Raw genomic sequence first — 10,479 nt, 5'->3', positions numbered from 1 at the left:
GCCTGGATGCGTGTGATCCCCTTCAGGCCCGCCTCCTCTCACACCTCACCTCTGCCGCCCTCACCATCACGTCCCACCGGCTTCCCCCCCAGCCTCCCCCCTTCCACCCACATCACTGGGCTGCTGCTGTCATTCGCCCTCTGTATGGACCCAATGTGTTGTCTCCTGCTCCTGATGCAGGTGGCGCCCCCTATAGGCTGATAGAGTTGTGCCAGCCCAGCTCCACTGTGTCCTCCTCCTCTTCTCCTTCTCCATCCACCTCCGTCCTCTCTCCCACAACATCGCTTCCTGTCAGCCTGAGTGGATTACCCATCTTCCCTTCCCCCTCCACCAGTAGACCTTACAGACCCTTGGGAACAGAGGTGGGAGCGTTCTGACTGGTCCAAATGGTGCCAAAGATTACGGAGGGAGGCGGAGCTTAGCCAGTATTTGACAGCTCCTCATCAGTGCGTTTCTGCATGAATTAGCTCAAATCTGATTACTCCGCTAACATTGTGCACAGGTTGCTAAAGCTAAAGTTAACATGGTACTGGAACACTTTTAGGGTTCACCGGTTTGTGATTGTTGAAATCAGACGGCATTTTCACGCCTGCTGTCAAAACGCCACCGAACAACATGTTTATGATTTCGACTTGTCTCAATTTTGCTCAATTTTTGTCTTTTTATGCTTCCTCTTTATTAACCAACAGGTTTGGATGAAGTTATTATTTAATAGGATGTGGGTTTTTTTGCTGTGGAATGCTGATCTTAATTCGAAACAATTGTCTGTTGTCATGGCAGGAAGAGGAGATGGCTGTTCCTGTTGCGCAGGATCTTTATTGTTTATCATTTGTTTATCGAGGGATTGAGTGTTTGATCCAAATGTTTTTGCATTTTAAGAGAAACAGCATTGTTGAAAAAAGACAAGATGGCTGCGATGGCTGCGCGCTTCAGGGCGGCTGGTCAGGTCACCCGACTCATGGCGACATTAAAGGGAACATGTTGCCAGGACTTAAGATCTCAATCCAGTATCCATCAGGATCCTGAATGAAGGCCAGATTCTTCATTTTCCCTGAGAGAGATCATAAGCAATGATGTCATGACCACAGCTCTGTATAGTTTAGGCCTGAGACCAGAACACGAACACAACATCTTTACTAGGTGCAGCTGTCAACAAAGGTTTCCCTCCGTGATTTTCTCAACGAAGATGGCGCCACATCAGCCAATCACCATGTGCACCATAGCTCCCCCTACTGGCTCAGGCCTGTATCACCTCTGCGGGGTTCTGTTCAATCTGCTCTTCACTGGTTCTGATTCTTTTTACTGCGCTTTATTAATCTCTTTTCATTTCTGGCAAGCCAGCAAATAAAATATGATATTCAACAGTTACTTACGAGGCCAACTTTGTTGTCTCACCTGAATCTGGTCTCTTCACAAATGTAACTTTTTCTTTCTCAAAGTATTTACAGGCATCATCAACATCAGGAACAGAAATACCGATATGACCTGAAACAAATAACATTTCAGCATGAACCACAGGTTTAGAGGAGCTCCAGTTGATTTGACAATGGTTAAATCATTTTCCTCCTCACTGATAATAGTAGTAGAACTAGTAAAAGCTCTTTCCATGTTAAAAAAAAAAAAAACATCTGACAGAAAAGCCACGTCCTGACAGTTAAAGTTGTTGTCAGCGTCTCACCGAAGCCCAGCGGTTGTTTGTTGCCGTTGTGGTACGACAAGGATTGATCCAGCTCGGAGCCCCAGTTGCTGTCAGACACAGAAATAAAAGCATTGATCATCAGCGTAGAGAATCACACGGCTTCTCCGTGCTCGTACGCACTGCGTCAGCTCCAATGTTGCTCGTCGGGAAAACGTCCATGCCGTCCTTTCTTTGATATCAGCTGGGATGTCTGATCTTTCCTCGTAACCCAGGAAGTACAGGGTGAATCGCATCGATGGGAAGTCGATCTTCTGCAACAAGCTGGAAAACAGATGTTCGGTTGTTCTCAGATGATATCAGATTATATCTGTAATCTGGAGGTGGTTTGATCCCAGAAAATCACACAGAAATGCCTGAAAAAAGAGGAAAGATTGAGAGATTACGGACGTCATGCCGAGGACTCGAGTGTAGAAGTCCAGAGATGCGGCCGGATTTTTAACCCTCAACATCGTCTGCTGCATCATGTAGTCCTGCAATGACACCAATAAGTATCGGTCAGATAAATGCAAAATTCAATGGAACCATAAGAATGGAAAAATGACAAAATTCTATTTCTTTGAGATTTTCCATCATTTGATGAGCTTCATAATAAATCAGTTTAACCAATAAAGACATCATTGATCAATAATCCAACATGAAAACACTCATCACAATAAAAAATATGAAGTTTTGTAAAAAAAAAAAATTCCACTTTTCTCCAACTTCCTTTTAATTCAAAGATCAGAGATTATTTTCTGTTACTGGCAGTATCTTTGACACCACAATAGACCTTTTTATCACTTGACAGCAGAATTTTGAATCTTAAAATGTCAAATGTCTATTTTGGCTCTTCAGGCCGCCATGTCTGCATTCCCTCAGAGGTCTGGCCCGCAGGCATCAGACAAAATGCTTGTGTCGCTTCTAACAGCAACAGCAGCTGACAAACCCTCTTGGATGGTAATAAGCACCATCGTTACCTTAGTAACGGGGTTTCCTTCTTTACAGGCGGCGACCACCTCCTCGTCCGTCGGTCGATCTCCGCTGGCCATGATTCTGAGACCGGCCCGATCGAAACCTCCAGGCTGCCTTCACGTTTTGTCCGTAAAAATGCTTTTCGGATCAAATCCTGTGGAATCTGTAGATTATTTCCAAATTGATCGCATATAAATATGTTCAATAGTTCATAGCCCCATTTTACATAATGTCGACGAATTTTTACGATTTCAATGCAGATTAGTAGCGTGTCATTACTTAGAATATATTATTCTAATATTCATATTCTAAACCCAAAGAAAACGCCAGATACACATTAAATGAGACAATCCAGGTCTGGCGTTCAGATAAATAAGAAAAGAATATTAATTTTCTGACGCCAAAATAAGAACAAATCAAACGTATTTGTGCCGTAATCTCGTACAGGTAGCTCCCTGCTGTTGACGTTTACGACTGCACGTGAAGGCATCAAGCCAGGTGTTTTTGTCAGGGGGCGTGGCTACCAGAGAGCGTTCTCCTGTCTGAAACTGACCATCTGTTGGTTGTCGCGAGGTGATTTTATGGCTGATGCTTGTAGGTGTTCGGTTTTATCATTAAAACCAAAACGAAAACACTTTAAAAAGCATTTAAATAGAGACTGAACTTTCAGGTGGAGGAATGCCTCAGCGGGAGCTGCAGGTCTGAACATGTTGGAGAGAAAACATGAACATGAAGTTCCTCCTTTTGTGTTTGGAACATTCGTGTCAGAGCTGGGATGTACTGAAAGTTCAAGCACTTAAATGTGTGAAAATTAGCCATTTTATTCTTTCTGAAAGAGAACAAAACTGTTCATCATTCTGGAATCTAAAACTTTTAAAGCCGATAAAAAAAAACAAAAAGACAGTTTATTTTGGACCCGCTGACAAGTCTGAGTTGATGTGTGTGTGGCTCATTTTGCGGCTGCTTTCCGGCGCTCCAGCAGCTGAACCACCAGACGACTCTTCAACGTGCCGAGTTTGTTGCTGTAGTCCTGCTGCAGGACCGACGTCAGCTTCCCACGCAGGCCCCGCAGGCTTGGCAGCCCGGAACAGTCCGGAACGTTCAGAAGAACGTGGAAGAACTCCTGCCACAGGTCGCTGTGAGGAATTCTGCAGAAGCAGTATATTTTCATCATCCTCAATTATAAACAACCTTAAGGACTCAGTTTGTACTCCTTTTAAACTTTATATATAAATTTATTTTTTTGATTTTTGGAGGCTGTTTTGTTGTCGGCGATGCGTTGTACCTTCTGAAGACACCGTTGGTCTTCCACACGCCGCCATCATTTGTCACCTGCATGTAGGTCCCGAACAGCATGCAGTGAACCGTCCCTGCAACTCCAAAGTAATCCGTCTGAAACACACACACACACACACACACACACACACTTGACTGACAGTTCCCTGACAGGTGCTGTTAGCAGGGGGGAGGGTGCTTTCACCTGGTAATTCCATGGTTTCCCACTCAGCATCTCAGTGCACTGGAAGCCTGATGTCAGGCACTTGGCAGTGAACGCGGTGCCCTCTGGGAAAAGATCCAGGTCGATGCTCTGGCCGAGGTCAATGAGGACGAGGCCGTGGTCCAAGTTCTCTGGCTCAAAGCACCTGTTCTCCAGGAACCTGAAGCACACAGAACACGATGACGGCCTCTGTGGGAGCTCATGCTGGTTCGTATGGTGGGGGTGACAGAGACATGGCGCCGACCTCTCTCCCAGTAGGAAGTTGTCAGGTTTGATGTCAGCGTGGATGATGTGGATGGCGTGCAGCTGCTCCACCATGGTCAGGATGCAGGTAGCCAGGTACATAACAAGCGGCTGCGGCATCAGCTTCTCACTCAGGGTTTTGTAGATGTTCACTGCATTCTGGGGGCGGAGTCAAAAAGCCAGAACACCACATCAAAGCAATGTGGAAACTGTGATGTCAGTAAACGTTCTGTCATTAACGTGACGTGGCGGCAGATACCAACCAGCAAGGTGCCGTAATTGTGGAGCTGAGCAAGCAGAACGCTGCCGTTATTGAACAGGTGAGCTGAACGGATGTTGCTGAAGAGGTGACGTGTGTGGGGCTGCAGCCGAGCGTCCAGCTGGGTGTTGATGTAAAACTCCCAGGGATTGGCCGGTTTCTGGACCTGCAGGGACAGGGGACAAAGACGCTGAAGGTAGGTCTCTGCTGCAGCTGGATGCACACATGTGACTCCGCCCCCTCGTACCTTCAACACCACCTTCTCTAAGGTCGCAGGGTTGGTGGCCTGATACACGGTGGCGAAGGCTCCTTCTCCAAGGATGCAGTCGACTCTTAGAGATGCTTTACCTATAACCAAGAAAATGATTAAACTGGAAACCGACAGGAATGATTTCACAGCGAGAGCCGCCGTACCCATGGTGATGGTCATCCGCGGGCTGATGGCGGGCATGTTGCAGGACCAGGTGATGTAATGAGGGTGAGAGGGTAGCGGCGGAGTGAGTGCCGACAGCAAATCTGAGATCAGATCATTGTCCCATGGGTCAGACACCAGTGGTGGGCCGGCCGCACGTGCCGGCGTTGGTGAACTCATGGACACGTCCAAGCACCGGCCTCCGTCTGACTGCGGCGCCGTTGCTGGGCTCATGGGTACAGCTGTGCAGAGCGGTGGTTCTGGGGTCATGGGCACATCAGCGCGCTTTGGCCGACATGGGCTCAGGAAAGCATCCAGGTCAGTTTCCGGTGGAACCTCAGGGCTCCCGATGCTGAGCCAGTCAGGTTTGAGGGTCCCCTCTGGACTCATGGGAACATCACCGACTGGATTCTGGGCCGGTTCATCCAGATCCTCCAGTATCTTGAATGGTTCTCTCTTGATTGAAAATGGACTCTTGGACTTGGGGGGCTGCTCTTGGTCTGTGTCCAATGTAGTCCTGGTGGAGATGGTCTGGTCTCTGAAGGACAACACACCAGGGGGCGGAGCCTGCACCAGGGTGGTGGAGGAGGTCGAGCAGAGCTGGGCTGAGGCAAGACCCTCACCTACAATGGTCCCGAGCCTGTCAGAGGGCAGGGCCATGTGACTGATGGCAGTTTCTTCAGCTGGACTCTGCTCCATGATGGGGCTGAAGGACACAAATCCATTATTATTGATCAGAAAATAGCGGTGACGTATAAACAAAAACAGGCTCAGCATCAAAATACTCTTAAACTGGAAGATTAACCTTTTAGTAAACACCAACAGGAAAAAGACGTGAAGTAAAAACACGAGTGCAATTTCCAATCATTCCATTACAAGGAGTCTGGGGTCAGGGTCAGGTAAGGTCGAGGCCAGGTCACCCACCTGAGTTTTTTCGGTTGACGTCTCATAAATTCGTCGTCATCACCGTCACCACCACCGCTGTTCTCTGTTCAGACAGAAAACAGAGAAGAGTTGTCAGAAATGAAGAACATGCACGTGTTTGCACACGCACGTGTGTGTGTGATCACCTGTTGTACCTTCATCCTGGAAGAAGTTGCTGCTGTGAGGCGTCTTGAATGCGAACGGTGTGGACACACACTGGGCCAACATGGCGAAGTCGGTGGTGCTGTTGGGACACGCTGCCAGGGAGTTGAGGGAGTTGTAGCGGGCCCCCCACATGGTGCTCTCGTCCGGCATCAGCTCAGGAGGCGTCTCCTAAATTCAATCAATCGTAGAAACAAAAATATTGCTCCCAGATCTAGAAATCTCCATCTAATCTGTGCAGTGACAGAGGAAAACTAGCAGACAGGTGCTTTCTTCACACTCACGTTTGATTTTTTAACCTGCCGTATCTCAGCCAGAGCTTTGATTGGTTTAGATTTGCTGAGTGAAGGATGAGGAGCAGCGGCACTGAAGAGAGACAAACACATTAGAAGATCAGGAGAAGACATAAACCGGAGTAAGAGGTGGTAGAATAACATCACCTCCACCTCCGTTATCTAGGTAGATTTTAGGGGAATCACTCATGATGAAGCTAAAAGAAGTCCTAAAAGATTGAGTCTACCTGATGTTTTCTTTGTCTTGTTCATCCTGGAAGATAGTAAACGAGGCAGCAGCGCGGGGCTTAGTGAAATACGAGTCCCCTCCTTCAGAAAACAGAACAATTTCATTAAACTTACAGTTCAACTTTTTCAGCTTATCTTGTTCCCCTGACACAGAGCAGAATTTCCTGAGGAGGAACAAAGAATCTTTTACAGACACTGAGTTTTCCCAGTGGCTGGTTGAAGAAAAGCTCAGAAATGTCTGTTTGTACATCGACAGGTGGAACAAATGAAATGAAAAGCGGTCTTTATTTTAGCCGATAAACAAGAAGGTGTATCATCACCATGTTTAAGTGGGGCCGGTTCGGCCTCCACCTCTGACGAGGGAAAAGCCGATGTTTTGTTGAACGGGTCCTCGAGGAGGGTTGGCGCCTGGAACATGTCCATGATAACATCTGGATGACACAAAACCAGAAAGGTTCTTGACTGAGAAAACTGAAGAGACACACAGCATCTAGACAGGGTGGCACTGAGGAGAAACCAGTGAGAAAAGAAAGTGGGTGTGGAGGGTGGCGAGTGGGCGACGCTCACCCAGAGCTTCCCGTGTGTTGACTGTAGGAGACGGCAGCACCCGTGATGGTGTGGCCTGAACAAAACCCAGTGATGTGTTGGGAGTAATGTGAGAAAGGTTACCGGTCCCACCCTGTGACACTGAGACACACAGACAGATTGATCACGCCTGCATTCTTTTGTTACGACAATCTGATCACCTGGTGTACTTACTGTTGAGTCTGTCGTCGGGTTCAGGGAGACATGCCACATCCCTAAAGAGAGGGGTGGGGATGGAGAGGAGAAATTAGAATATAAAACTCCATGTCCCAGGATAACCAGATTCTTTCTCCTCCCTGTCACGGTATAACCAGGATATTGACTCACTGGGCTACAGCAGTGTTGATCTCTGGGTCCTCCTGAAGGAGAACTTTCTCAGTAGATGAGACCCCCCGCAGTGACGGAGCCATCTGTTCTGCCGCAGCTGCCTGAAGAACAGGTGACGGTTCCGTAGATGCAGACGTCGGTGCAGATGTGGGTGACCGGACACTCCTGTCAGTTAGAGCTGGATGACACAGTCTCTCATCAGGGTCAGAGGATGTGACCTTTCTCTCCTCCTGATATTGGTCAGGGACGACAGCAAGGGCCTCGTGGATGAAGGTGGGCTCAGTGAGCAGCCTCAAACCGAGCGAGCGCCGGCTGCTGCGCCGACTGGATAACTGAGGAGGCCCGGTGGAATGCTGAGTAGGATTAATGTTCATGGCAGCAGATGTTTCCACTACAGCTGTCTGCCCCATGTGGCTCTTTACACCCCCCAGAGCCTGCTTGATCGTCCCCAGTGCATCTCTCATGCTCATGAAGTTCTCCTCCTCCACCCTCATAAACTGCTCTTCTGCAAACAAAACATCTACTGTCTGATCATCCTGTTGCTCCTCCAGTTTACGGAAGTATTTCGCCGCTCGGACCTCCTCGAAACACAACTCGGACCCCTCACAGAGCAGCTCATCCTTCAGGTACTCGGACACAAACTGAACGTTGGAGCTCTGGCTGGAGTTAATGGTCCCAGAAGTCTCAGAGCGGGAAACTCTACAGACAAAAAAACACAGTCAGACCAAGCTCGGGAGAAGAAAAATCTCAAACGGTTGATGTACATTAAAGCACCGACTTTTTTATTGTTACTTGTCATCACATCACACATCTACTGGCGACCCAGGTACTATAATGATCAATCTTACTTACGTGACAATGGTTTCAATGGTGGGATGTTTGAAAGAACAGTCCCCAGAGGCCTGAAACAGGACATGAATTAGTCATTTATTGAAAATTACAATAGAGAATATGTAATGGTTTAAATAAAATCAAAACCACACCTTATGTTGCTCTTGGTGAGACATCAGCTGATTGGTTACATGAGAATTTTGTAAAGGGTTTCTGCTTTCTGCTAAGAAAAATTAATAAAGAATTATTGAAAAATACTTTGATAAGGCCAACACAGAAGAGACTAGAAACAAAAGTTCATTTACCAGAGCTTGAAGTCTTGGGTTTGGTTCTTGTTTGAAACTGCCTGCAGATCAGATTTTTGCATCGGATTAACATTTCAAAGCAGAACAACATTAATCACGACAGGAAATAGCAGGACACTGTTTGTGATTTAGAAAGTAGTATTCTTTAAAGAAAATCATTTAAAAATAAAAATAATTTTAGCATAACCACAGTAACGTGGGAACAGAAAGGTGCTTTAGAGCTCATGCAACAGACATGTGTTTTTACTTTTAGGTCAGTCACCATTTTCAGTGTAGCTAAAATAAGGGGACAAAATAACATGTTTGCTCCTCATTGGACCTGGAGTATGATTGTGGAGTTGTATGGGCCCATGCTGCACTGAAATGATCATTTAAAGTAGGAATGATCGATACAGTATTGCCTTTTTTATCTGACGTCTAAACCTTTAGTTCTGATACTTATATCAGCCAATAATGATGTATCTGGAATTTCCCCCCCAAAACTAAATCATTAACAGTCGTGTCCCATAAAGATAAATATCTCTTAAACCATAACAAAGTACCAAAAAAGTATCCAATACCACATTTCAATGCCAATATGGGCTGAAAACATCAGTAGGCCGGACATCCCTAACTTAAAGCTCTTGTCATTCACATTTATCTGTTACCTGTATTCATTGAGAACAGTCTCAGCTGGCTGGGCTTGGTTCTTCACAGCTTTCTGGTAGACGGCGTCTGCCTCTTCATACATCCCTCTGCGTTCAAAGTGCTGTGCCCAGGTCACGTAGAGGGCAGCAGTCCTGTGGCCGACCCCTTTACTGTAAACATAGGTGTACAGAGCAGTGGGGTCCTGGTAAAAACTCGCCTATAGGACAGAACACAATATATGTTTATGGTTCTGCAAACCGGCTGTGCACAATGGTGCAGTATTTCAATCACTTACACATTTGATGCAGTACTTCACATATCTGATGTCGTCCGAGTATCTCTCAACAGTCAAAAACCTCTGCACAAGGCTGTCAAACACCTGAGATATCTCACGACGGTCGTCCTCAGGTATCCTCTGCTCAAGATAATCTACAAACCTGGCAATGAAGCAACGCGCGTAAATATTGTCTCAACCATGGAATAAGTTATGTTAAAATGCATTGACATGACATCAGGGTAAAAACACCGGCTGCCTCGGTGACGCCAAAGTACTCACTTATCCCATTGATCCAGTGGATCATCTCCCGTATACGTGCTCAACCTTTTTTCAAAACATCTAGTTTAAACGAAAGTATTGTTAAGCAACAGTTGTAGTCAAGGTAGCACACCGGCTATTATTGATAACAAGCTAGTGTTGACTTACTCGACCCAGGCGTTGATATCCATTTTACAGTGCTTTACAAAAGTGGCATTGACAAATTTAATCAGTGGTTACATATAATTTGTCCCCAACCTGGTTATCGGGAGGATTCTAATTTTGCTTCGATGCGCCTCCTCTCGACGGTGTTACGTTTAAATTTTCCCGCTCAGCCAATGGGGTCGTTCAACTCTTCTTCTTTTCCGGTGTGTGGGTGTTATTTCGCCCCCTAGTGTCCGAGTGGTGGTTTTACAAATGAGGAGTTGGTTGCAATTATAATTCTCCCCAGATTAACATTTATTTTGAAATATGTACTGTGTTTTGGTTTTTTGTGCATAATGCATTTGTTGTCACATTTTAAAACACGTCCCGATTTGGAAAAATCTAACATCAAAGAAAGTGCCAAGACCCACCAGCACAGCAAATAATGAAATAATT

At 46.3% G+C, this 10,479-nt stretch overlaps 3 protein-coding genes across 9 annotated transcripts in view; 1 reads left to right on the top strand and 2 right to left on the bottom strand.

The window, feature by feature from the left end:
• hey2 (hes-related family bHLH transcription factor with YRPW motif 2) overlaps nucleotides 1-1,368 on the top strand; it is a 2,684-nt gene extending 1,316 nt beyond the window's left edge. For both annotated transcript variants that reach the window (XM_057016468.1, XM_057016469.1), the window contains exon 5: nucleotides 1-1,368. This exon is cut by the window's left edge and continues 96 nt beyond it. In XM_057016468.1, coding sequence (XP_056872448.1) covers nucleotides 1-377 — 377 coding nt within the window. In that variant the 3' untranslated portion in view covers nucleotides 378-1,368.
• Nucleotides 797-3,114, bottom strand: LOC130515889 (lactoylglutathione lyase-like). 2 transcript variants are annotated; one of them, XM_057016471.1, is made up of 7 exons: nucleotides 3,096-3,114; nucleotides 2,656-2,804; nucleotides 2,087-2,169; nucleotides 1,820-1,960; nucleotides 1,679-1,746; nucleotides 1,396-1,485; nucleotides 797-1,051 (listed from the first exon to the last, which is right to left on the bottom strand). In XM_057016471.1, the coding sequence occupies exons 2-7, from the start codon at nucleotides 2,725-2,727 to the stop codon at nucleotides 957-959; spliced, it is 549 nt and encodes a 182-aa protein (XP_056872451.1). In that variant the 5' UTR covers nucleotides 2,728-2,804; nucleotides 3,096-3,114; the 3' UTR covers nucleotides 797-956. The 2 variants fall into 2 exon arrangements, with proteins under 2 accessions (XP_056872451.1, XP_056872450.1); XM_057016470.1 differs by lacking the exon at nucleotides 3,096-3,114 and having other exon boundaries at nucleotides 2,656-2,982.
• Nucleotides 3,115-3,451: 337 nt separating this feature from the next.
• On the bottom strand, nucleotides 3,452-10,210 carry bub1 (BUB1 mitotic checkpoint serine/threonine kinase). Of its 5 annotated transcripts, none has more exons than XM_057016462.1 (22): nucleotides 10,048-10,209; nucleotides 9,901-9,960; nucleotides 9,640-9,781; nucleotides 9,365-9,561; nucleotides 8,718-8,758; nucleotides 8,565-8,635; nucleotides 8,434-8,483; nucleotides 7,582-8,280; nucleotides 7,429-7,469; nucleotides 7,237-7,356; nucleotides 6,990-7,100; nucleotides 6,669-6,750; nucleotides 6,433-6,514; nucleotides 6,133-6,319; nucleotides 5,987-6,050; nucleotides 5,065-5,768; nucleotides 4,898-4,998; nucleotides 4,655-4,816; nucleotides 4,393-4,550; nucleotides 4,131-4,308; nucleotides 3,936-4,042; nucleotides 3,452-3,798 (listed from the first exon to the last, which is right to left on the bottom strand). In XM_057016462.1, exons 1-22 carry the CDS (start codon nucleotides 10,068-10,070, stop codon nucleotides 3,600-3,602), a joined length of 3,579 nt encoding a protein of 1,192 aa, XP_056872442.1. In that variant the 5' UTR covers nucleotides 10,071-10,209; the 3' UTR covers nucleotides 3,452-3,599. The 5 variants fall into 5 exon arrangements, with proteins under 5 accessions (XP_056872442.1, XP_056872444.1, XP_056872443.1 ...); XM_057016464.1 differs by having other exon boundaries at nucleotides 6,142-6,319; XM_057016463.1 differs by having other exon boundaries at nucleotides 8,565-8,632.
• Between the last annotated feature and the right edge of the window lie 269 nt (nucleotides 10,211-10,479).

Source organism: Takifugu flavidus, chromosome 19 (genome assembly GCF_003711565.1).
Source record: "Takifugu flavidus isolate HTHZ2018 chromosome 19, ASM371156v2, whole genome shotgun sequence".
In the NCBI taxonomy this organism is placed as follows: Eukaryota; Metazoa; Chordata; class Actinopteri; order Tetraodontiformes; family Tetraodontidae; genus Takifugu; species Takifugu flavidus.
This window is presented reverse-complemented; position numbering and strand designations above follow the sequence as displayed.